Source organism: Narcine bancroftii, chromosome 11 (genome assembly GCF_036971445.1).
Source record: "Narcine bancroftii isolate sNarBan1 chromosome 11, sNarBan1.hap1, whole genome shotgun sequence".
Classification (NCBI taxonomy): Eukaryota; Metazoa; Chordata; class Chondrichthyes; order Torpediniformes; family Narcinidae; genus Narcine; species Narcine bancroftii.
Genome location: NC_091479.1, coordinates 72,326,537 through 72,352,309, shown reverse-complemented (window position 1 = coordinate 72,352,309; position 25,773 = coordinate 72,326,537). Strand labels below are relative to the sequence as shown.

At 40.1% G+C, this 25,773-nt stretch overlaps 2 protein-coding genes and 1 long non-coding RNA gene across 5 annotated transcripts in view; 1 reads left to right on the top strand and 2 right to left on the bottom strand.

Moving 5' to 3' along the window:
* Window positions 1–867: 867 nt before the first annotated feature.
* On the bottom strand, window positions 868–9,927 carry LOC138745895 (leiomodin-2-like). Its single transcript, XM_069903367.1, has 3 exons — window positions 9,468–9,927; window positions 4,101–5,513; window positions 868–3,123 (listed from the first exon to the last, which is right to left on the bottom strand). Exons 1-3 carry the CDS (start codon window positions 9,741–9,743, stop codon window positions 3,097–3,099), a joined length of 1,716 nt encoding a protein of 571 aa, XP_069759468.1. The 5' UTR covers window positions 9,744–9,927; the 3' UTR covers window positions 868–3,096.
* LOC138745896 (uncharacterized) lies at window positions 9,491–12,915 on the top strand. The gene is made up of 3 exons (XR_011346573.1): window positions 9,491–10,276; window positions 11,522–11,638; window positions 12,752–12,915. It is a non-coding gene; the product is annotated as an uncharacterized lncRNA (long non-coding RNA).
* A 2,828-nt stretch (window positions 12,916–15,743) lies between these two features.
* Window positions 15,744–25,773, bottom strand: part of LOC138745891 (actin nucleation-promoting factor WASL-like) — a 62,943-nt gene continuing 52,913 nt past the window's right edge. For all 3 annotated transcript variants that reach the window (XM_069903363.1, XM_069903365.1, XM_069903366.1), the window contains 3 exons: window positions 19,723–20,273; window positions 19,012–19,114; window positions 15,744–16,836 (listed from right to left, as the gene is read on the bottom strand). In XM_069903363.1, the coding sequence (XP_069759464.1) occupies window positions 16,775–16,836; window positions 19,012–19,114; window positions 19,723–20,273 (716 nt within the window). In that variant the 3' untranslated portion in view covers window positions 15,744–16,774. The remainder of the gene's footprint in view (window positions 16,837–19,011; window positions 19,115–19,722; window positions 20,274–25,773) is intronic.

Here is a 25,773-nt window from a genome sequence, read left to right as displayed (position 1 = left end):
AATATAAATTCCTGGGAGTCACTAACATAACCATATAACTGTTTACAGCGTGCAAACAGGCCATGTCGGCTCTTCAAGTCCACTTGAACAACTCCACTAGCTTCCCCCTCCTGCTCTCCGCCCATAACCCTCCAACCCTTCACATCCATGTACACAACCGACCTTCTCTTAAATGACAGAAGGGACCCTGCCGCAACTATCTCTTTTGGAAGATCATTCCATTCTGCCACCACTCTGAGTGAAAAAACATCCTTTAATATTTCACCTAAAGTTTTGCCCCTTTACCCTTAACTTATGCCCTCTTGTTCCAACCTCCCCTGCCCTCGGGGAAAAGAGTCTATTTACGTCTACTCTATCTATTCCCTTCATAATTTTAAATACCTCTATCAAATCTCCTCTCAGCCATCTACATTCCAATGACACTATAATGTTATCATCAAGGAAGCATGTTAATGCCTCTACATGCTCAAGAGTTTGCAGAGGTTTCGTATGACTTTGGAAACCTTGGCAAACTTCTACAGATGTGTGATGGAAAATGTGCTGACTGGCTGCATCGTGGGCACCTATATCTCTGAATGAAAAGCCCTGCAAAAGGTAGTGGACATAGGCCCAGTACATCACAGGCAAAACACTCCCCACCATCGAGAAAGTCAACATGGAATGCTACATCGGAGAGCAGCAGCAAACATCAAACATCTACACCACCCAGGACATAATCTGTTCTTGATGCCAGAATCGGGAAAGAGGTACAGTATAGGTGCCATAAGACTTGTGCCACCAGGTTCAGAAACAGTTGCTACCCCTCCACCATCAAACTCCTCAACAACCGTCAATCAGAGACTCATTTAAGGGCTCTTACTTTGCACATTATTTATTACTGAATATTTATTTTTCTGTACTTGCACAGTCAGTTTGTTTACATTTATTTCTTTTTGACAACAGTTTACAGTTACCGATAATTAGAAATTCTGCCCATAGGAAAAAGAATCTCAGGGTAGTAGGTGATGTCATGTATGCACTCTGACAATAAATCTGAACTTTGAAATGCATGCAGCAGAACGGAGACAACAGGACTTGTAAATAGCAATATTTACTCTACATAAGTGCCATTCTACAGCCATTTCTATTAACACAGAATCTCAGCATTATCCTTGATATTCAATTTACTGAGTACCCCACATCAACAGCATAGGAATCAACACTGTGCAAAGCTCAACTGAATTGAGTATCATAATGTGTCCCAAGACACAGTACAAAATGTCAAGTCAATATATCCTTGAGTATTAGTGCAAAATTAAACAGAAGTGCAGAAAAAATTGTTGGAGGAAAAAATTTCAGTTTAAACAGTGCCATGGCAACCTGATTTCACCGAGAGGTCTGTTTGCAAGTCTGATAACAGTGGGGAAAAACTGCACTTGAGTCTGGAAATGGAACAGCTACATAAATACAGCATTGGTAACTTCTGACTTACTAAAATCCTTTCCAGCACCGACAGGACCAGATCTAGAAGTAATGGAATTCTCCACTTTACAAGGTGAGTGCAGAAAACAGCATTCAGGGAAGGCTGAATGTCATCCAGGTCAAGGCCACTCGCCTGGTTGACACCCTGAAATTTTCAGTTCCTCCACCATCTTCCCGCTGAAACTGCCATGTCCTCACTCCTCCAAAAATCACTGCAACAACTTGCTCAGGCTGCCTAGATAGCAACACCCAGACTTGTAAATTCTTACATCAGGGACAAAATGAGAATAGTGTGACTGGACGCCATCATTTTTCAAAACTTCCTTCCACGTTGCATGCCTTCATTGTCGCTGGGCCATGCACCTAGATAGCTCTTGCTTTGAGAGCTGTGAGAGTACCTTCACCAGAGGATCTGACCTGGTTCAAAGTAATGGCTCATTGTCACCTCATCAAAGACATTTAGGGACTAGTAAATTCATGCCAATGACCTCTAAATCCTCCAAACTTATTTTGTTTGCTCTGTACTCTTCCTGCTCAGTTATGCTTCAGAAAAGACACTTCCCTCCCACCCGCTTGTCCACAGCAGGAGCAGCATTTGGATTTTTTTTTCTCACTGCTCTGCGGTCATTTTGTGCTCGGTGACTTAATGCTCTTGCTGCTTCTCTGCCTCACTCGTCCTGCTTTCTCCTTTTGGTCAGGTTCACTCCCACTCTCACCAACACTCTGTTCGCTCTTTCACTGTTTTGTTTTGTCCTCTTTCACGTTCCCATTTTGTCAGAGATAGAACAAGTTTTTTCTGATGTCAGGGTAAGAAATCCACCAACTGGTCTGCCTGGGATTACAAATTCATTGTACAAAGATGATGCTCATAAATATCATGCAAGTTTGACCCTTATATCGCCACTGATTACCCTCTACCAGATGACATTATTTTGCAAATGCCATGGACGAATGGTTAAGCCCTGTCACTGTTCTTCCTTGCCGCACATAAAATGCGTTGGCCACATTAAGGCAGAATCATGCTTGCCAAGAACTCCATCCATGGTCCAACAGACTGCCTATCCTCTGGGCACTGGTGTTTAGCATGTAGGGAAGGTAACGTGCCTTCCAAAACTATCACACTGTTATTAATCTACAACATCTTTATTTCTGGCATCATAATTACAAAAGAGATTCCATACTTATCAAAAGTCTTTCTACAAACACTAGAAGGGGAAAAAAATTACGTAACAGTATTGAAAGTTTAAACAGCTGAACATTAGTGATGTAATTTCCACTGTTTGCCCCTGAATCATTTCCAAAAATATGTCTCCATTCATCACATGATAATATATGCAAATCATTCTACTTCAATAGAAAATCCATCTGTTTACATATTTACATATAAATAGATTTACTTTCTCATCATTAAATTTTTCATCAAGATGTGCATCCATTGACTACGGCTAATGAAAATCCCCTAAGGGCCACTTCACACATTTGAATACACAGGACTGTGGCGTTGCGAGCCTGAAAGTGCGCACAAGGCTTCAGTGGACATCAGCACTGGAGTCTGTTCAATAATTGCAGCTGTTCCCACATTTTCAGGAGGGAAATTTTCAATATTCCTTCTTGATGAAAAGATAACTTGTTTATTTATCGAAGATATTCTGGAACTTCAACCTGAAAATACAAGCACAATCAATGAATTAGTAGGAATTAAATTGAGCAACAGATAATTCATTATTATGATGTGGTTAACAGAAACGTAGCTTTTAATAACACTGAACTTTGATCAGAGTAGCCACTGGGATTGCTGATATGAAAAACAGAAAAGTCCTGTGGCTGAAGCTGGGACTAAAACATTATTTACATAACCGCTGACTAACAGAAGTGATTGGCAAGTTCATTCCTAATATGTCTCTTGTTCAATGGCAGGACTATTTCTTAAAAACAGATTGGAATTATGCTTATTTCTGAACTATTGGTATACTGACGGAGGACAGACCAAATATGTTTATATGCTAATTTAGCTAAATATGGTTTCTCTTTGTAGTATAAACCTAGTAACCATGTAACATACACACAAACTTTGTTCTGGTCAGCAGACCTAGATGTTAATTTTACACTTAAAATTCATTATTTAAAGCCTGTGGAATTTGTTAAGAATTTAGATCAATAAATGAACACTGGGAAATTAAACTGACGTGATGTTTCAACAAATCATAAATTCTATCTCAGACATTAAATTTATGAATATTTATTTGCATACATTAGAGTCATGAAGTTGTACAGCATAGAAACAGGTCCTTCAGCCCAACTTATCCCCAAGATGCCCATCTACGCTAACCCCATTAGACCTGTATCCCTCTACTCCTTTCCCATCCGTTTGAATGACTTTTGAATGTGGTCATTGCTACTGATTCCATTGGCCACTCATTGCAATGGTTTAAGTCACTTTAAATATTATAGAAATAGATAAAACTTAACATTTCTTGCTGTAATGTGACAAGAATCAGACTGCATTCTACGTTGTTTTGGTAAGGTACCAACTACTTTCCAAATCCTGCCAATAAACACGCCCAAGAGTTTAGTGATATAAATCTGCAAAACGTATTGCCTGTTACTACCGTGACCCATTTTCCTCTTTGTTAACTTACTGGTCTTAGTTGTTTTACACTGCTTGCCCGGATCGCTGACATAAGTTCATCATGTAATGTTGTACATGGGGTGGCTGGTCTTGATCCATCCTCTGATCTTTGGTCTAAAATCGGTTTGAGAGAGTTTTTGAGCTGTTTCAGAATGTTATTTTCTTTGTGTTGTTTCTTCCTGATGCTTTTGCTTTTCTTGGCTTTACCGTTTTGACAGATATGCTTTAATTTCATTTCTTGAAGCTTAATGGCTTCTGCGATATTCCTGCTTGGAGTTGACTGCACTGGCAGCGGAGGAGGGGGCGGTGGGGGAGGAAGTACGAGCTTCTCCGGGAGAGGCGGCGGGGGTGGCGGCGGCACAGCAGGTTTGTGGCAATTAGATTTTTTGGTTACTTTGGGAGATGACCAGGGTGAGCTCTTTGGAGAAGGACGAGGGGAGGATCTCGGCGAATCCCTCTGTAAAGCAACTGTCCGTGGGTTTGTTGGTCCCTCAAAGCCGAGAAGCTTGTCCATTTCCTGTTGCTGCTTTTGCTCCAAGAGACGTTTTTGCCTCTGCTTGTCCAGATTCCTGGTTAGGATACTTGTCATTGTCATCCGTGGCCCAGGCAGTTCAAAATGGTAGCCTAATTTCATAAGTGTGGTGTTTTCTTTCAAAAGATTAGCTATTTCCATTTCAACCTTCCCTCCGCATATATGCCTTTGATTGTGGAATCTAAGTTCTGTTAATATAGCATTGTGCTGTGTGGCCCTTATGATGGCTAAGATTCCCTTGCCTGTGATATAGTTAGAGTCAATATTTAGGTTCGTGATAGTTCTGTTAACCTGCAGCATGTCAGCTAATGCACAAGCCACATGGTCATCAGCGTGCGTGTTTGCCAAGCTCACATTTTTAACAACTGTATTATACTTGAGAGCTTCTGCAATAAGCTTGAAAGTGGCAGTGTTTATGTTCTCAACATTATTCAGATTGATTTCTGTTTTCTCTGAATCATTATTTTTGATACACTCAAGAGCATCCTCAACTATAGTTGTGTTTCCACTTGGTTGGCTGGCAACCACTTTGAGAGTTGAATCATCATCGGTTATTTTTTCTTTTTTGAAGCCATTTGTCATTGGTTGATTGTTTACATGCCCATTACTTCTTTGTGATCCAAGCTGTCCATTGCTGCTAATTGGTCTGGTGTCAGTAATTTCTTTGGCATTCTCAATTCCTTTCTCCTCCTCCTCCTCCTCCTCTTCCTCCTTCTCCTCCTCCTCCTCCTCCTCTTCCTCCTCTTCCTCCTCTTCCTCTTCTTCCTCTTCTTCCTCCTCCTCCTCCTCCTCCTCCTCCTCCTCCGTTACATTTTCATCTTCTTCGCTTGAACATTGGTTGTCTTCATGGTCACCTTCAAATGTTCCTGTGCCAGCTTCGTTGGTTTGCGCCTGAAATTATTATGGAAAAATAAGTGCATCGACTGGATTTTCACTTTGAATTGTTTTATGTGCATGGCAGTTAAAACACCATGCTTGGTTAGACTTATAAAGATTTTAAGAGACAAACCAAACATTTAACCCTGGGTCTGATTTGATATTGGGTAGATTTGGGAAAATGCTAAAAGACTGGATGTGGTCCGTTTGTTCTGCTGGTTAAATGTGATTTTGTCACACAAGGCTGAAAAATTAGTAACATGAAAAATCCTGGGAAATAAATTATCCATATCATTATAGTTAATATAATTAGTTAAAATAAATTCAAAGTAATGAATACAGACTTTTCAAAGTCAAATTAGCGACTTAAATAACTCTTAAGAACTGGGACAAAAAACAGATATGTCCAAAGTCCAATGAAAACTGCTATCAGAGTGAACAGAAGTCTCCGGAGAAGATGATTTGAATCTCGCCATGATACTAAAACCAAGGGGTATTATCAGCTTTATTTATAGTCAGAAGAATAACTTGTTCTCTATAGAGCTCTTAAAGAGTTCTGGATGGATGCCCAGAATAGATTAAATAGCTGATTTGCATCACTCTTCATGACTAGGATATAAATTAATTTATTCCACCTTTGGGATTAAAATTGAAATCATCCAAATGTGTATAACTATAGCCTCAGCTGGAATTCTAAGTATTAACATATAGGGCTGCTTAACCATTATCATTTACCCATGAATGCTTAAGGAAGGGGGTTTTGTACCCTTTAAACCCCTTGTCATTTATTCAAAAGCTCACTGGAGACCCTGATCCTATAAAGGATGTGAGAATGGGTAAGTGGAGAATCTCAATGTGGCTCACTGATTTGTGACTATAATCAAATTCCCAGCTTTTGTACTAATGCACATTGAGTGCAAACTTTTAGAAAGGGAATCTAACGAGATACCAAAAGTGACAAAGGATGTGGAAATGTGCTTCCCAGTCAAACGGGTTTGCTAGAATTTTGCTGATTGATGCTTTCAGAAAAGAATTTCCCTTGTTTTTATTATGGTAGGTGAGTGGAAAGAAAAAGTTTGAAAACTACTGTTTTAATAGTACCTAATTGACTCATTATGTGGACAGTTTCATAACTCCAAAGGAAATGGGCCAATGACAATTGTTCTCAGTATTTCAGAAACAATTGAGTCTAAACCTTATTAATCACAGAGCACCTATGGCATATGGGTTGCTTATGGTGGAATGTGATTTTAGGGGGAGTTTGAAAACCGCTGATTTAGATTCAACTCTGCCATAGATAATTGCAAAAAGTACTATATCCATAAATCAATGGCAGCAAACTAGTGATCCCCTCCTAATTGGATATCAAATCAAAAGCCATGACCAATTTCTGTTCAAAGATTATTTTTGATGCTTTGATGAAAGTCACCTCATTGTCACACAATGAAGACTGATGAAATTATTCCCCTTATATTTATATTTAACATCAGTTGCACACAAGTGTGAGTGAGCAACCCATAGTCTTGGGTTAATATAATTTATTTTAATTAATTATATTAACTATAATGATATGGATAATTTATTTCCCAGAATGTAGAACAATACAGCACGGAAACAGGCCCTTTGGCCCACAATTACCAAGTTAAAAATAAAACTCTGCCTCTTGTACACGCGCAGTTAATCAAATGTAGAACCAGGCTTCCAGTGGAGGACCTCCTGGTTTATTGGAAACTTTTTTTTCCACCCTCCTTACAATCAGTTAGTTTGCAAAGCAAAAGGGCTAGAGAAACTTATCAGGTCATGCAGCATTGATAGGAAGCAAAGGGTAACCAACGTTTCGGGCCTGAGTCCCTCATCAGGGTATATTGCCCATTAATATAACATGCTTTCTGCAATGGTTTCTTTAGAAGGCCGACATTGAATTTTGGAGATAAAACAGAGGTTACTGTAAACAACTAAAGCGGCTTGACAGCATTTGTGGAAAGATGAAACAGTAAATGTTTCATCTGATTCTCCTTCCACAGATTCCATCTGGACTGCTGAGTGTTTCCAGCATTTTCTGTGTTTCCCCCCCAAAATTTCCAATATTCCCACATTATTAGTCTTGCTGTGTCATGGTTTAAATACAAGGGGAGGCATTACTGAGTTAACACACAAGTTAAATGAGGAAGGATGTGTCCTTTTTAAATTCAAACAGAAAGCTGCATGTTTTTCCAAAATGCTAAATTTTGGATTATTTAACTGGCATCCTGGCTCCTTTGATGAGGAGACGGCGCCTTGAATAACGATTGGTGAAAAATTATTTCCAGTGCCAAGTGAGGGGTCAATAACTATGGCCCAATTATTTTAAATTGATGACCTAAGAGCCAGAGGGTGGCGGGGGGAAGGGAGAGGGGAAAAGGAGTTGTCTAGGGCAGTGGATCTCAACCTTTCCCCCCCACCCCCCTCCACTCTACCTGAAGTAATCCCTTACTGATCACAGAGCACCTATGGCATCGAATGCCATGGGCGCTCCTATGGCATCGAATGCCATGGGCGCTCCTATGGCATCGAATGCCATGGGCGCTCCTATGGCATCGAATGCCATGGGCGCTCCTATGGCATCGAATGCCATGGGCGCTCCTATGGCATCGAATGCCATGGGCGCTCCTATGGCATCGAATGCCATGGGCGCTCCTATGGCATCGAATGCCATGGGCGCTCCTATGGCATCGAATGCCATGGGCGCTCCTATGGCATCGAATGCCATGGGCGCTCCTATGGCATCGAATGCCATGGGCGCTCCTATGGCATCGAATGCCATGGGCGCTCCTATGGCATCGAATGCCATGGGCGCTCCTATGGCATCGAATGCCATGGGCGCTCCTATGGCATCGAATGCCATGGGCGCTCCTATGGCATCGAATGCCATGGGCGCTCCTATGGCATCGAATGCCATGGGCGCTCCTATGGCATCGAATGCCATGGGCGCTCCTATGGCATCGAATGCCATGGGCGCTCCTATGGCATCGAATGCCATGGGCGCTCCTATGGCATCGAATGCCATGGGCGCTCCTATGGCATCGAATGCCATGGGCGCTCCTATGGCATCGAATGCCATGGGCGCTCCTATGGCATCGAATGCCATGGGCGCTCCTATGGCATCGAATGCCATGGGCGCTCCTATGGCATCGAATGCCATGGGCGCTCCTATGGCATCGAATGCCATGGGCGCTCCTATGGCATCGAATGCCATGGGCGCTCCTATGGCATCGAATGCCATGGGCGCTCCTATGGCATCGAATGCCATGGGCGCTCCTATGGCATCGAATGCCATGGGCGCTCCTATGGCATCGAATGCCATGGGCGCTCCTATGGCATCGAATGCCATGGGCGCTCCTATGGCATCGAATGCCATGGGCGCTCCTATGGCATCGAATGCCATGGGCGCTCCTATGGCATCGAATGCCATGGGCGCTCCTATGGCATCGAATGCCATGGGCGCTCCTATGGCATCGAATGTCATGGGCGCTCCTATGGCATCGAATGTCATGGGCGCTCCTATGGCATCGAATGTCATGGGCGCTCCTATGGCATCGAATGTCATGGGCGCTCCTATGGCATCGAATGTCATGGGCGCTCCTATGGCATCGAATGTCATGGGCGCTCTGTGGTTAGTAAGGGCTTACTTTAGGTGGTATGTGAGTGAGTGGAGTGGGGGGAAAGGTTGAGAACCACAATGGTTTGTAATATCCCACTGGAGAAGGAGCAGCATTAGATTTAACGTACAGCATTGGACCCAGTCGCAGTTGAACAGTAATTTCCAAATGGAAATGGTGAAAGGCTTGAAAGGAAGCATTTGTAGGGTTATGGCAAGCAAAGAATAGGAGAACTTTCAAAGGGCGAGGACGGGCAAGGGTGGGGGGGAGTAACTTCTCTGTCAGCAGACGGTCATCGTCCGGCTCGAGATTGGAAGTGGAGCTCACTCACCAGTCTTGCTTCGGCACAAAGCCGCTCCCTCGCCAGTAGTTTCTGGGTCTCGTGTTCCCAATGGGCCATCAGGGCTTCTCTGCTGAACACGCCTCGAGGCGTTTTGTCCGTCTGGTCTTTCTGCCTCATCCCAATCGGGACGAAGTGGTCGGGGTCGATATTGTCCAACTCGTTCTCCAGCTCCTTCAGCTCGGCCGACGTCAGCGACGCGAGGATTTCGTCCTCGTCGATGTCCTCGTACTTGGCCAGTTCCCTTCTGTACCCGAACTGCGACATGTCTCCGGTTCCCGCCGAGAGGCAGCTTCGGTCGCGCTCAGAGTCCCGCCAAGCGGCTGAATGGACGTCCCGTTGGCCCGCGGGTCTCTTTTAAAGCAGCCCGGTGGGCTGAGGTCATCACGTGCTCGCCCCTCTGTCACCGTGTTCCGTTTTGAGCCGCACACGTCAGCCGCAACCCCTTCAAGCCGCGCGAATGGACTCGGGCTTGGTTGCACCCTTGCGCGGCCAGATCCAGGGTCCCGGGCTCCGCGGACCTTATAAAGCAAAAAGCGGCTCCTCTGCACGGGCACCCACTGTTCTTCAATGAAACTCTCCGACGGGGTCGGCCACCTTTGAAAGACCCGGTCGAGGAATGAGAAGGGATAACGGGAATAGTTTATTTTTCCTTTTTTAAAGTGAGGATCTGGGGCAAGAGGATGCCCCGAGCCCCTGCCAGCCTTCAAAAGATGCTGTACATCGCAACGCAGACTTATTTGTGGCCATCGTCCAGTCCACGCGCTCATCTATTTTGTAGCAGACTCTATTTATAGATGGTAAGCCCACTTTAATAAAAGCAGATTTAAAAAAAAGTTTGCTCTCAAGCAATGGAAGCATTTCTAAAGGAAGGGGTTGGTAACCCCAGCACCTGGAATGGGATAAGTACCCCAAAGTTGGGAGAAACTGCGCTTTGAACAATTTGCCAATTGATTTTAAAGATTGGAAGCCGCTCTGAGCTGACCCGTGGTGACAAAAGATGCATGGAGCGTGGTCATGGATCACAGGGGCTGCATTTGAAGGTGGCTGGGGCGTGTGTGTGCTGTCCCATCTGATCGGCTGCAGTTTCAAACCATGAGCGAAGTGCTGTGGCATGCGAGGGTTTGAAGCTTGCTGACCAGCACTGAGGGTATGATGGGGTTGAAAGCTGAGCTGTAGTCGATGTTGCTGTTGACGAAGTGATCCAGAGCTCAGTGGAGAGGCAGTGAGATTGCATTTGCGATTGTGACGGGAGGCGAATGGCAGTGGGTCCAGATATTCACTAAGGTATAACTGAATTCTAGTCTTGACCAACCTCTCAAAGCATTTCACCACAGTAGATGTGAGTTCTTCGGGGCAATAGTCATGGGGGCAGCTCATACTACTCTTCGTGGGCCCTTTTTTTTATATATTATTAATTTTTTATTTTTCACACCATAAATCACAATAGCCATGATATACACTTTTTCTTTTCCACACATTTACAGTGACTTTTTCTTCCCCCCCCCCCCCTCCTCCCAAGCCACCCCCCCACCCCCCCCCTCTCATCCATTTTAGGTATACAATCTAGGTTGCATTAATTCAGTCAGACAATGTTGTCATTCAACAAAAATACACCAGAAATTCTACTGAGTCCATTCTTTTCCTTTCTTCTCCTTCCATCAACTTAGGTAATGTTTGTTCCCGGTAGGTTTTCGCTATTGTATTTAATGTAAGGCTCCCATACTTGTTCGAATATTTCAATATTATTTCTTAAACTATATGTTATTTTTTCTAATGGAATACATTTATTCATTTCTATATACCATTGTTGTATTTTCAAATTATCTTCCAATTTCCAGGTTGACATAATACATTTTTTTGCTACGGCTAGGGCTATCTTGACAAATCTTTTTTGTGCATCTTCCAAGTCAATTCCAAATTCTTTATTTTTTATGTTACTTAGGAGAAAGATCTCTGGATTCTTTGGTATATTGTTTTCTGTTATTTTATTTAATATCTGATTGAGATCATCCCAAAATTTTTCTACTCTCTCACATGTCCAGATTGCATGAACGTGGGCCCTTTTTGAAGCAAGAGGGAACCTCTGCAGCAATGAGAGATTGAAGATGTTCATTTATGCTCAGCGAGTTGGATGGCACAGATTTTCAGTACCTTGCCAGGTATGCCATCAGGGCCTGCCACTTTAAGAGGGTTCACCCTTTTGAAGGATGGCCTCAGAACCTGACATCGTGAGCTTCGACAGGGATTCTCATTGGTATCTTTGAGTTCTCCTTTTCAAAGTAAGCATAAAAGGTGTTTGGTTCATCGGGTAGTGAAGCATTATCGCCATTTATGGGGTTCAGCCTCATCTTGTAGGATATAATGGCCTGCAATCCCTGCCACAGCCGTCTCTAACTTCCCTTGGAATTGTGTCTATGGTGTGATAGCCTTCTGAAGGCCATGTCTGGGCTTCCTGTAGAGGTTTGGATCACTGGTCTTAAATGACTTCAATCTCACCCTCAACAGGTTGCAAATCTTGATTCATCCATGGCTTCTGGTTGGTATACTTGGGTGGGCACACACTCATTCTCGATGAAGTCGATGACAGCCGTGGCATATTCATTCAAGTTTGAGGATGTCCTTGAATATGGTCCAGTCCACTGGTTCAAAGCAGTCCTGCAGGCACTCCGCTGCCTCCCTCAACCAGATTTTCACTGACTTCATCACCGGTGCTGTCGTCCTCAGTCTTTGCTTGTGCACCAGGAGTAGAAGTACAGCCAGGTGATCAAACATGTCAAGTGTGGTTGTAGGATGACTCAGTAAGGGTTTCATCATGGTGGTGTCGTAACGGTAGAAATTGCTGGCTCCCCTGGTTGTTCAGGTAATGTGTTTGGTGATAGTTTGTTGGAGACTTCTTCAGGCTGGCCTGGTTGAAGTCCCCTACAGTGATTGGGAAGGCATCAGGGTGCGCAGTCTCATGACTGCTGATCACAGTACTCAGGCCCTCCAGTGCCAGCCTGTGGTCAGAATGTACACAGCGACAAGGATGATGCTAGTGAACCCCCTTGGGAAATAGAATGGGTGACACTTGCTCACCAGATTTTACTATCCACTTTTTGTTTTACAGTTCCATCTTCATTTGGTCACTAAAGATTAATGACACAGAGATCTAGAAAGCTTGACAAGTTATTTCTGCTTGGATTTTCTTTCACAAGTAATCTGAAACATGTGTTCTCATTATGCATGATGTTTAAATCTTTTATAAAAGTGACTTGTTTTCTCTTTTTTCCAAGGAAAGACCAAACTATCCACAGCTCTCACCAAAGTCCAATGGAAGCAAGAACTCATTCACTTCTCCCTCTTTTCGTCAAAGGATAATGTGGACTTTGTTTTCGTATTGCACATTAAACCCAAATAAAAAAGATTCATTGAGATCACTCAGATCCCTTTGTGAACGTCATTTTCTGCTTCCAACCAAATAGTCACACCTCACAGTCTGACTGCACTTTCTCGATGCTTATTTTCTCACTTCTCAATATACTAGATTTCAGATTTATTGTCAGAGTACATAGACTCGGTGTTGGTGCTGCACAATTGGCCAGCAAAAGGAGATGTAAGGTGCTCCTTCTGTCCGATAGCCTTCAGGTCATCCTTGGGCAAGGTGTAATATCTGTTAATCCTCCCAATCAGGGTCATGTGAAGCCATGGATTGCAGATGGTTTTTTTTTTTACAAGCAGATGCTACAAATTGGAATTTATAAATGATAGGCAGATGAATCTGCTGATCAATGGGCAGGATTACTAGTCCAGTATGGACACTGCAACTGAAGAACGCAAAGGGGGAACCACTTCAATATTTTTCCCTTGTATATCATGAATGTTAAAAAGATATTGTCTGTTTAAATCTTATAATTCTATGAAAATCAAAATAAATTAAAAAGGATCCATGAAGAAGGATGGTGCTTATTTCCCATTCTGCATCAATAGTACTGAGGTGAAGATAATAGAGATCATTTAAGCTTTATGGGTAAGGATCTCTAGTAGATTCCATCCACATTGATGCAATGCCAAAAATAAAAACTCATCAGTGCCTTTCGATCCTCAGCAGTCTAAGGAAATTCAGTACATCACCTGCATCCTTTAACTTCTGCAGCTGCATCCTGTCAATGTCCATTACTGTGTGGTTCAGGAACTGCTGCGCCCAAGACCGCAAGAAACTGTGGAGGGTTGAGAACACAGTTCAGGCCATCACACATACTCTCAATCTATAAACTCCCATTCCCCCACACTATCACCCCACTGCCTCCCTCCCCATCCACCCCAAGATACACAAGTACAAGATCACACACTAGGAGAGAGAAAGTCAGCTTCCTTCCCACTGTTATCAGACTCCTGAATGAACCCCAAAATTATACATTAGGTTCCCTTTGTACCATCTGATTCACTCTAACTTTGCTCTTTTCTACTGTGCAACATGTCAATAATGCCCTCCATGATGTTTGGGACAGACACTTTTTTCTCTCCTTTATTTGTCCCTGTGCTCCACAGTTTTTAAATTTGCAATCAAATAATTCCCATGGAACTAAAGTGCACATTTCAGAGTTTAGTCAAGGTTAATTGTATACATTTTGGTTTGACCATGTAGAAACTACAGCACCTTTTAGACATAGTCCCCTCATTCCAGAGCATAATAATGTTTGGGACATTTGGCTTCATGGGTGTTTGTGAGTACTCAGCTATGTTTAATTGTTTCATTGGTGCAGCAATAAGAGAGTTCGGCTTGCTTCTAAACTTTTGATCACTTTTGGAGTCTGTAATTGCCATTTTTTTTCAACACAAGGACCAGAGTTCTGCCAGTGAAAGTTAAAGAAGCCATTATGAGGCTGACAAGCAAGAATAAAACAGTAAGAGCCAATCACCCAAACCTTAGGATTACCAAAATTAACAGTTTGGAACAAAATTAAGAAAAAAAAATCTCAGTAATAATAAAGGGACCAGTAGGCTACTCCTGATGACAGAAAAATCCCCAAATGCCTATCAGAAACACTCTTCAGGAGGTCAATGTCAATGACTACCGTCCACAGAAGACTTCATGAAAAGAATTACAGAGGCTCCACTGAAAGATGAAAACCACTAGCTGGCCACAGAAAGGATGGCTAGATTACAGTTTGTCAATAAGTTTTTAAAAGAGTCTGCAGAATTCTGGAAAAAGGTCTTTTGGACAGATGAGACCAAGACTGCTGCATTAGAGTGATGGCAAGAGCAAAGTGTGGTGGCGTAAAGGAACTGCCCAAGATCCAAAGCAAACCATCTTTGCCATGGTTTGCATCTTGCAGTGTAGCCTCTATTTCTGACCACTTTAATTAGATGGTAATTATTTGATGGCAAATTTAAAACTTTGGAGCACAGGGACAAATAAAGAAAGTGTCTTTGTCCCAAGCATTAAGGAGGGCATGTGATGTGATATTTAATTGTTTGCTTGCAAAACATCACTGCATTTTGGTAGGTGACAATAAACCTGAACTTCAACCACATAGAACTGCATTACTCATGCTTTTAACTATTTGTTAACTAGCAATGGAAACACTCTTATTACATGGCCACCAAGAAATAAAACCCTTCCTTCATTTGTCTGCCTGAAAATATATGATAAAGTCAGATTGGAGCTACAGAATGTGATTGAACACTGGTTGCAAATGACAATGACAACCTGCAAATAATTATTCCAGACATCAAATAGATGGATTCTGCTCTGCAACATGAAAAGACAGAAGCAAATCAGTAACAAATTCTCTCTCTCTTTGGTATAATGAATACATTGTTAATGCAGAACATTAAAAAAAAATGTTGTTACAGCTCAGAAGCCTGGATGTTATTTAAGGCATTGAGTGTCCTAACCTCAGTGTTTTAAGAAAGTGAGGCATAAATAATAAGGAAGATAACCAAGATCATTTCTGAATGTTCTGCTTATGTAAGAGTAATAATGTATCACATAGAATCAAGAGACAAGTACATGGAGTTGCTTTTGTTTCAGAACTGAAATGAAAGCAACTACAATATTTCAGATATGTACAAATAATGGTCAGAAATTGTAAATGAACACTTAGTCAGCAATTCTCCAAATTAGGAGAAAATTATGTCCTCTCCATGCACTACCTAATAGAAAGGAGTCAGAGCAGACGTCACAAAAGAAAAGCCATTGGTTGTGAACAGGCTCAAAATCAACTAGAAAAACATCAGTCATCGTGTGATGCTGCCCTCATGATAAAAGACATTACATTTAGATTCTGGTAATTTAAAATATTTATTTTAAGTATAATTTTCAGTTAAAAGTTCCATTCCATAATTGTAATCTGTATTGAGTTTATTCTTTCATTCTGATGCAAGGTCAGCAAAAGGTCGATGACATGAAGATATTGATGTAAATTTTCATAACGTGATCACTTCCAAATATTCCCAAAATGTAAGTTTAACAAATATTCAGCCTAGCCCTTTTTGAATATTAAACAAATTCCTAATTCGTCTTCACCTTCATAAAACTGAATACCAGATTATTCTCCATTAACCCTTACACTGCTGAATAACCATAGTGTTTTAGAAGTGCTTTTACCTGGCACTTTCTTCCCACAAGAGAGCTCAGAATCCTATTTGAAACATAACCAAATTTCCAGAAAAGCGATTAACATTCACCCAATGTAACAGAGCTGTAAGGGGATTTCAACTGAAAAATTGCTGACAGAACAGTATAGCTGAAAATACTAGAAGACATTTATCAAGGATAGGTTGGTTACATTTTTGTACTGAATCCTTCAAGATAAGGCATTATTCAATAGTAAAACACATACAAGTTGCCAGTAAGCTGTAGATTCTTGTAGTGAAAGGTTGAGGTTCTGCCAGCTTCAACAAGGCATTAAAGAATCAAAATAGAGCTGCTGTATTTTTAAAAAAGTTTATCGTGCTATGCAGTTTTACTAAGTGTTGCTTCTTAGGTACAGAAAATGCAGGGTTTTGAAAAAATACTGTTACTATTCTCGCTTTTAACAAGCATAATTAAAGCTCAATTCAACTCTATTCCATCACCCAATATTTTTTGATGCTGGAATGAACACACATCTGTAGCTATTTATATGTCCCAACACCATCTTGCATAGGGTGTAGCTTTACCCATAATACTTTATCCAATTAATTATTAAATGAGGTATTGCACAGATTATGAAAAAGAGCAAAAGGCAACAAAAATATACAGCAGAATCTGCAAAACATTTACAGGACAATTTGACAGGAAATACAAAGTGTTATAATCTTGCTGGGAAAATCTAATCTTCCCATTCATCTTCATCATCAAAATCTTCCTCTTCATCTTCATCTTCATCCTCATCTGAAAACAGAGTACATCATCAATAACATACTTTTCCTTTTCTGGTAAACTGGCCTTAATTTATGCATTATCTTGAACAGAGACAAAATGTGATGTTTTCTTGAAGGAAAATAATTAGGCATTGGTCAAAAACCCAGTCAAAGATGATTTCCGAAGAGGATATTAGAAGCACAAGGGCTCAACCCTTCTGAAACATGGACCCATGGATCTTTATCTGGAAGCATAGCTGCACATGGCAATAAGGAAGGTGCCAAAAGTTAGAGTCAACAAAATAGATTCCATGGTGAAATTAAATTATGTTGGAGCAATGAAAATGTTCTGGGGGTTGGGACATGCAGCACAGATACAGGCCCCTTCGGCCTTCCTAGTCTGTGCTGAACCATTTTTTTGTGTAGTCCCACTGATCTGCACCTCGTCCATAGCCCTCTATACCTCTGCCACCCTTGCCCCTGTCCAAATTCTTCTTCAATGTTAAAATTGAGCCTGCATTCACCACTTCAGCTACCAGCTCTTTCCACACTCCCACCACTCTGCATGAAGAAGCTCCCACTCACATTTCCCCAAAACCAGTGGTTTTCAAACTGCCCCCCTAAACTCCCTAATCCCTATGCCATTGGTAAGGGATTACTTAAAGTGGTACGTGAGTGGAAAGAGAAAGGTTTGAAAATCACTGTTTTAATCGTACCTAATTGACTTGTTTTCAAGCCAAATATTTTGGTAACAATTGGGTCTAGAGCAGTGGTTCTCCACCTTCCCATTCACATCCCACCTTAAGCAATCCTTTACTAATCACAGAGATTTACGGCATGGGGATCCCCATGCTGTATGACCAAATTTAAAAAAATTTAAATGTAAAAATTCAATTATTAGGACACAAATTAAAATGTGAAATATAAATTGACAGTCTTCCAGAGTGATTCTATTAGCATAGAAATAAAGGTAAATGTCTAAACAAAGTTAAGGTGATTGCAAGTCCATGAAAGACAGAAAGGAATAATAAATTTTGTAATTGAATGAGAGCTAACCAAGACCTGAATAAAAGGTCAATTGGCAGAAGGATTGAGTTGGGCAACATTAGTGCAGTTGAAGTGCTTCTGCAGCAGTGATTTTGGGAACAAAATCAGATGGGCACAAGATATCTAACAAGACTGATAACATTCTGGCTGTACTCCAAGGCAGGGTGAGCTGATTTTTGGAAAAACTTGTGGTAAAAATAAAAGGATAAGCTTTACTTTCCTTTGTGATCAAAAACCGATAGCGGAGCAGCCATGAGAAATGGGCATAATTGTGGAAATCACATTCTTACCTCTGATGGAGGGTCTTCAACCTGAAACTCTACTTCTCTTTCCAGGGATGCTGTCTGATCTGGTGAATGTTTCCAGTATTGTGTTTTTAATTCAGAACGCCATTCCTTGACCACAAAGTTAGTATGAAATTGTTTGACCTTTCACTGGTGGGGCATTTTAGTTCAAGACTTGTATGTGAAATACAAATGAAGGGGCAAGAGAGTTTTCTTATATGGTCCAAATAGAAGAAAAGACAGAGCTATTGTCAAGATTAGTCCCATTAGGTTTGGCGTGCACAAAGAACTCTTCATGCAAGGATCACTGACATAAGCCATACATGCTTATAAAGATATTCAAAAATACTGGCTTCTGGTGCAACAGTCTCATTTTCTAGTTTACAGGTTGGATTGCATATTTCAGCCTGTCGTTGTGAAATATTACTTTATGATTCATAAAATATCAGCTAAGTATTACTGAAACTATGATAAAAGATTTTAGGGCAGCACAGTTGACATAGTAGTTTGCCTTTACAGTTGTCAGCTGTCCGTAATGAATTCGTACGTTCTCCGTGTATCCGTGTGGGTTTTTCCCGGGGCCTTTGGTTTCCTCCCACTGTTTAAATGTACTGGGGTGTAGGTTAATTTGGTGTAAATGGGTGCCACAGACTCGTGGGCTGAAATGGCCTGCTACCATGCTATATGTCTAAATATTTAAAAAAAAAATTTAAACACATTGTATTTGTAGCAATAAAACTTGATTTTTCATTTAAAACATTACCTTAACTTTTATGCAGTGGATGTTTATATTTTTTTTAAAAACAGTATTTAAAAAAAGTCTTTATCACTGGGATTTATGGAGATAACAATCCTGAACGTTAAAACAATCCCACCTGAAGAGTGAATGGCTTTACTCCTTTTCTGCATCACCTCCATCAATGCTCCTACAATTCCTGCTGTAGGTGTTGAAGGAGAGGAAGAATCCTGATCGTTTACCTATAAAAGGAACAGGTGCATTATTTATAATAGCATTTTTGTTTATACAGTGACCTGAGAACTGGAATGACCTGCAATTGAAATCCTAAAAGCAGTTTTGTGAATTGAGTGAATGTTTTATATCAATATTATATTTGCACCTAATGGCAAAAAAAGTTCAAATTTTTATTCTATTTATCATTGTTATCCTTTCCAATTGAGTACTCTCACCAACATCAATTTTACATCATCAAACCACACCCAAGGTTAATGGAACAGAAAAATGCTCAGCCGTGAAAGAGACATTGGAGGGACGCAGCATCCATGGGTCGAAACAGTCAGTCACACTTGGTGTCTGGATCCTTTATCAAAACCCAGTCAATAAAGTGTCCCAACCCAAATGTTGATCATTTCTTTCCATGGGTGTTATCTGAACCACTTGGTCCATCCAGCTTCACTGCTCAAGGTTTTTGAGTTTCTCAGAAAAATGGTAAGCTTTAAAATTCAAATGAACAAACAAGTGACTGTCAAAAGTCCTCAAACTTGATTCACCTATCAAAACATTTTGGCTGCTTTTATGTTCTACCTGCAATGCTTTACAAACATTTCATAACAGAATACTGACTTACAGTTTTGAGTTGTATGCCCTGTCGGATTTGGTCTAACAGTGCATCCCTGCCTGAGCAAGACACTGGTCGATGGCTTTGTTCCACTTTCTTTAGCTGGGTGCCTTCTCTGATTTGATCCAGAAGAGCAGATTTGTTTCCAGTCAATGAAGGAACAGTATCACTCTCGATCATTGCAGGGAGGGGAGGGGGGCCAGGAGGTGGAGGTGGAGGTGGAGGTGGTGGTGGTGGTGGTGGAGGAGGACCAGAAGCTGCTGGACCTCCAGGTCCAGGATGTGGTGGAGGTGGTGGTGGTGGGGGACCTGATGGGACGGGAGGAGGTGGTGGATATAACCTACTGGGAGGTGGTGGTGGTGGTGGAGGAGCCCCTACTCCTGGCCTTGAAGGTGGTGGAGGTGGGGGAGCTGCAGATGGAGCAACTGATGGGGCTCTTGAAGGAGGTGGAGGTGGAGGTGCACCTCTGCCACGAATTGGAGGTGGAGGAGGGGGTCCTGAACTATGTGGAGGAGGGGGTGGTGGTGGTCCTCCTCTGGAAGGCGGAGGTGGAGGTGGAGCTGAAATAAACCAAGAGAACTGTAAATATTTTGTGAATTAAACACTCACACCACAGCACAGTTACAAGCAAGGAAACAAAGCAATGCATATATATTTCATTAACAATATTTAAAACCAATTTAATTACCTCTTGATTTTTTTTCCAATATATATTTTGGGTGAAAAAATATCCCCATCTTCCACTCCATGTTCCAAAATCAATGGATTCTTTTCTATCATTTCCAAATGCTCCATCAGAAACACTTTCCTACTTTTCCTTTTGGGGAATGCAGGGAGACTTATGAACCCTGGTTTACTCATCAGTCACCACTTCATCTTTCGAGAAACTTGTAGCATACAAAGGCTATTTATTCCAACAAATTCATACTGGATAAAAGAGTGGCATTCAAATCTTAACATGGTAGGTTAAAATAAATCAACGCTCCTCAGCCACTTTAAATATATGAAGTGTTTCTTCTTTCACTTCCGTTTCATTATGTCAGGTTAAGGTTTCTTTGCCACTCTTCTAACCCTCTTGAAATAGTTGCATCTTAGTTCATGACCACCAATGCAAAAAAGTTATTCATTATTTTGGCCCATGATAATTTCATGCACATTTATTAAATCTATCCTTAGCCTCCTTGGTTTTGAAGAAATCAATTGATCCTCATAACTAAACCCCTACAGCCCTGCCAACATCCCCGAGGTAATATAACATTCTTCTTGTACAGTAGGGATTACAACTGCATTTAGCATCAGTTTTAGTTTGCTTACGTTATGTTCTAGTCTCAATAAAACATCCATGGCTTTCTTAATCACCATATTCTATTACTCCGCTCCCTTCAAGCAACTAGAGTAATTTAACATCTCACTCACCAACCCCTCCCCCCAGTTTCTTCACAGTTCTAACACTTACTGCTCATTCTCTTGCCTTTTTTTTTTTATTCCACATTACATTCATTTGCTGTTTATTGATTACTTTTACATCTACCCAAGCAACCAGATTTTGTTTTTGTATCATCTGTAAACTTCTTACTCATTGATGCGAACTTCAAAAATCAAGTAAACCACCACTGAACATTGCAGAAGGTTATTGCAGACAATCTTACAGTCACCCACTGCTCATTAGCTTTTGTGTCCTGCTATCATCTCAGTTCTGGATAAAACCTGTCGCTCTCCCTTTAGTGTGAAGGGCTTCCACATTTATAAATACTTGGGTACAAGGGAACTTGACAACACCTTCCTAAACTTCATGTTATTCACATCAAATTCTTTACCTTATTTTTTTTTCAATTCTGCATTTTGTATCTTTTCCGATCTTTACCAATTTTTATTCCCAAATGCTTTTTTATTTACTGGATTTGCTTATCTCTTCTTGCATATGGCAAGGAAAACACCCTCAATTAAATAAAGCTCATCTTCAAAAGACTAAAAAGGAACAGTGGATTGGCATATCCTAATTTTAGATTTTATTGTTGGGTGCTCAGTGTACATAATCTGCTTCATTGCTTACATTTTGATAAATTAATTGACTGTCCTTCTTGGGTAGAAAGGGAATTGAATTTTACTAAAAATACATCTCTCTTGGCAATTTTAGAGTTTTTTTTTAACCCCTTTCTTTTTATCGTTTGAGAATATGGGCACAATTTAAAAAGTTTTTTGGATTTCAATGTTTTTCTTTTCCCAACCCGATTATATCTAACCTTCTTCATTGGACACTATTTTTAACGATTGGCATATATTAGGTATTAAATACTTTAAAGATCTTTTTATTTGAAACAATTTTGTTTCCTTTGAGCAATTAATGGTAACATTTAAATGACCAAACATTCATTTAAAAAAAAAGAGATATTTATAAGTTAGATATTTTGTTCAATGAAAGATCCCTGACTTTCTGCAAATTCCTGAGACAAATATTCCTGATTTACTTTTTGACTTACAGCTCTCTCATATAGGCTCAATATAAACCATTTATAACAAATTGCTGGACAAATAGCCTCACTAGTTAAGACCAAGAATGACTGGGAACAGAATTTGAATGTATCAGTTTTGGATTCTATTTCTAATTTGATTAATACTACCTCCTTTTGCACATGACGTTGTTGCAATTCAAGGTGGTTCACAGAGTACATATATCTAAAGTTAAACGATCACACTTATATTCTGATATAAATCCTTTATTAGACAAATGTAAAATTTTAGAGGCTTCATTGATTCACATGTTTTGGGCTTGTCCTAGTTTAGAAAAAATTTGGAAAAACATCTTTCAAACTGAGACAGTGATTTTTAAGGTCAAAGTAGAACCCTGCCCCTTAATTGCTTTATTTGGATATTCTCACAAAGATTAAGTTTTACTGACTTCAGCTCAAAAGCTAATTTTATCTTTTCACTTCTCTGATAGCTAGATGGGGAATTTTGTTTAAATGGAAAGACTATTCCACCTACACACATACAATGGTTAAGTGATATCATGTCCTATGCAAGTTTGGAAAAAAAAAAATCAGATATGCCATTAAAGATGTAAAGACCAACTTCCATAAAATGTGGGGCCCTTTTATGGATTATTATCATAACGTAAAGAATTAAGGTGTTTGGATGCTCTGGTGATGTGCTGTCTGGTTTCTGGTTGATTTCATTCGATTCCCATGTATCTTATTTTTTTTAAAGATAACCTTGTTTAGAAGTAGGGGTTTTGATTTAAAGGGGTTCTTTTTTTTGATTATATATAAAATTGTTTTTTCAATTGAGAATTGTAAATATTGATTATATTATAACTTCCTTGAAAAGAAATTATAATTTCTTGTGTTTCTTGTCTTTTTTGGGGGTTATTATGTTTTTGATACATTATTAAGAGTGTCGAATTTAGTTCATATTTTGTATAAGCTATTAAAAATCAATAAAAATATTTTTAAAAAGAATAGAAAAAAAACCAAGATAATCACAGGCTTCCTTCAACTTTAAATTGATTAAATTGTACCTTTAAAAGAAAAAAATACAACATATAATGCCCCTCAATTACTTCTAATACATTGCCTGCCACTAACATTATTGATAGATAATTAGTTCAATTCTTCCTTTTGAAACAATGATGATCATCACATTTGCTCATTTCCAGACTAGGGGGATCCATAACTAATGCCAACCATAAATAGAAAATAATGGCCAGAGCATTTAATAGCACAGGGGATATTTTATTCAGGACCCTTTCTGTGTAACTTCAGGAGATGCCACCATTAGCTCCTTTTTGTCTCTCTTCCATTTCTTCAGTACTCCAAATATACTTTCCAAGTGAAACTGAGTTTCAGTGGCATAACTTTATATTTACTTATCATGATATAATCCCCTCTGGTGGGATGAAGACCAAAATACAAGTTGGGTGATTACTTTATGAAACAGATCCATTCAAACACAAGTCTTGGTTGCCTATGCACTTCATTCTCCTTTTCTCTGACAGTTTGGCCGTTGTTCTCGTAAAGCTCAATCCAAGCTTAGAAGAAGAGCACCACATCATTTGATTAAGGACATTGGAGTTTTATAGACTCTACATAATGTTCAACAATTTTAAACGAGTTTGCTGCCCCAAAGCTTACTGTAGCACCATCAACCCTTTTGTCATCAGCATTTCACCCTGGCACAGACCTTTGTTTTTTGCTCTTTATACCTGTACAGTGAAATGTACAACATAACAAAGTCAAAGCAGAGGATGCAGCACATCTTGAATCAAATGAAAATGATCCTCTTCAGAGAGGATCATTTAACACATAACACTTTATTCCATTTAACATTTTATTCTAGAAGAACTAAAAACAGCAATCTTGTGGCCATGCACATTGAAATAAAAAAAATATTAGTAAGGCCATAATCCGCACTGGAATCAACAAATTAGCTTCCAAACAGATACAGCAATTTAGATACAACATCCAATCAAGTAAGTCATGGAAAAGTAAATGAAGATATAGGTATACCCCACTTTACGAATACTCGTTTTACGCAAATTCACTTTTATGACAAAACTTGTGTTCGCTTTTACAAAAGGATTTTCTCTTTTATGAAAAATTAGGTGAAAGCAGTGAGCCATTTAGAGGCTGTGCATGCACCCCGAGCAAGCTCTTCCTCCCTCTCCTACATCCCAGACTTCTGTACCTCCCACACTCCAAAATACTCAGCCTAACTATACTGTACATAGATTTTTTCTACTTTATAGGCTGTGTATTTCACATATCATTCCTGCTTTTAATAAATGTTAGTGTTATTTTACGTTTTATTTTGGTAGGTTAATTTTTTAGGTCTGGGAATGCTCATTTTTGCCAATGGTAATCACTTCTTCACCATATGCCATTTCAGCTTATGAAAGGTTCCATAGGAATGCTCTAATTTTGTAAAGCGGGGTATACCTGTATTTGGATGGCCCGGTTGGCATAACAATTAGTGCAATGCTATTCTGGCACCAGCGACCAGGGTTCGAATCTAGCACTGTCTGTAAGGACTTTGTACATTGTCCCAGTGTCTGTATGGGTTTCCTCCCACCCTTCAAAAGGGTTGTAGGCTAATTGTGTATTTGGGGGGCACAGAATCATGAGCCGGAAGGGCCTGGTATCATGTTGCGTCTAAATTTAAATCAAAGATTTTGGCTGTGCTTCTACTATGTGCATGAGAATGAAACTGAGCACCTGACCAAACGCAAGATATAATTAACTTTACAGAGAACAGGCCTAGTCAGATAAAAATTTGAAAAACAGCATCACCATCTGCCAACAAAAAATGTTTTCTCCAAGTCTCAAACCACTAAAGTAAAATGTAGAAACAAACAAACTGAAAGTATGGATGCAGAATATGACCCTGTAGATCCTTTGTTCAGTAGGAAATATTGTCTTTGGATCTTGACTTTTAAGGCCATAGAGGAAAAAAAGACTGATCATGATCCCCTCAGAATAAAATCAAATAATTCCAATTTTATTTACAGATTATGCTTTTATAGAACTTGTGGCTAGGTTAGAAGGGCAACTGAAAGCTTTGATCTCAAGTTATTCAGATCCTGGCCAAAGCTCATTCTCTACCCAGAGCCTTCTGTAATGTTTTCCTTTGCAAAGGAGGAAGTTGTTCTTATGGGGATATGGTTATAATAAAATCAATTACATCAGCAGATCAGTGAAGGGCAGAATTCAGTTTCAGTTGAGTAGTCTTTAATGTTTTTTAATAGAGCATTCTCAAAGGAATTGCTGCAAAGACTATTTGGCTTCTTGAATGGTGTTACAGTACCTATTTAAATGTTAAAAGTAGATGGTAAACCAAGTTCCTGGGAATGGGAAGAATTAAAACCAAACCATAACTCCATGGAAACTTACAAAAGTCATATCAATTGCATTGGTGTATAAATTACAGGGTATTATTTTGAGGCTAATAGCTAAAATTGTTTTAACATGCTTCCATCAAGACATCAGGAGCCACAACAAAATACAATTTCTAACAGGTATTCATGAAACAAACTCTGAACCAACAGGATGTGTTAAGTACAATGTG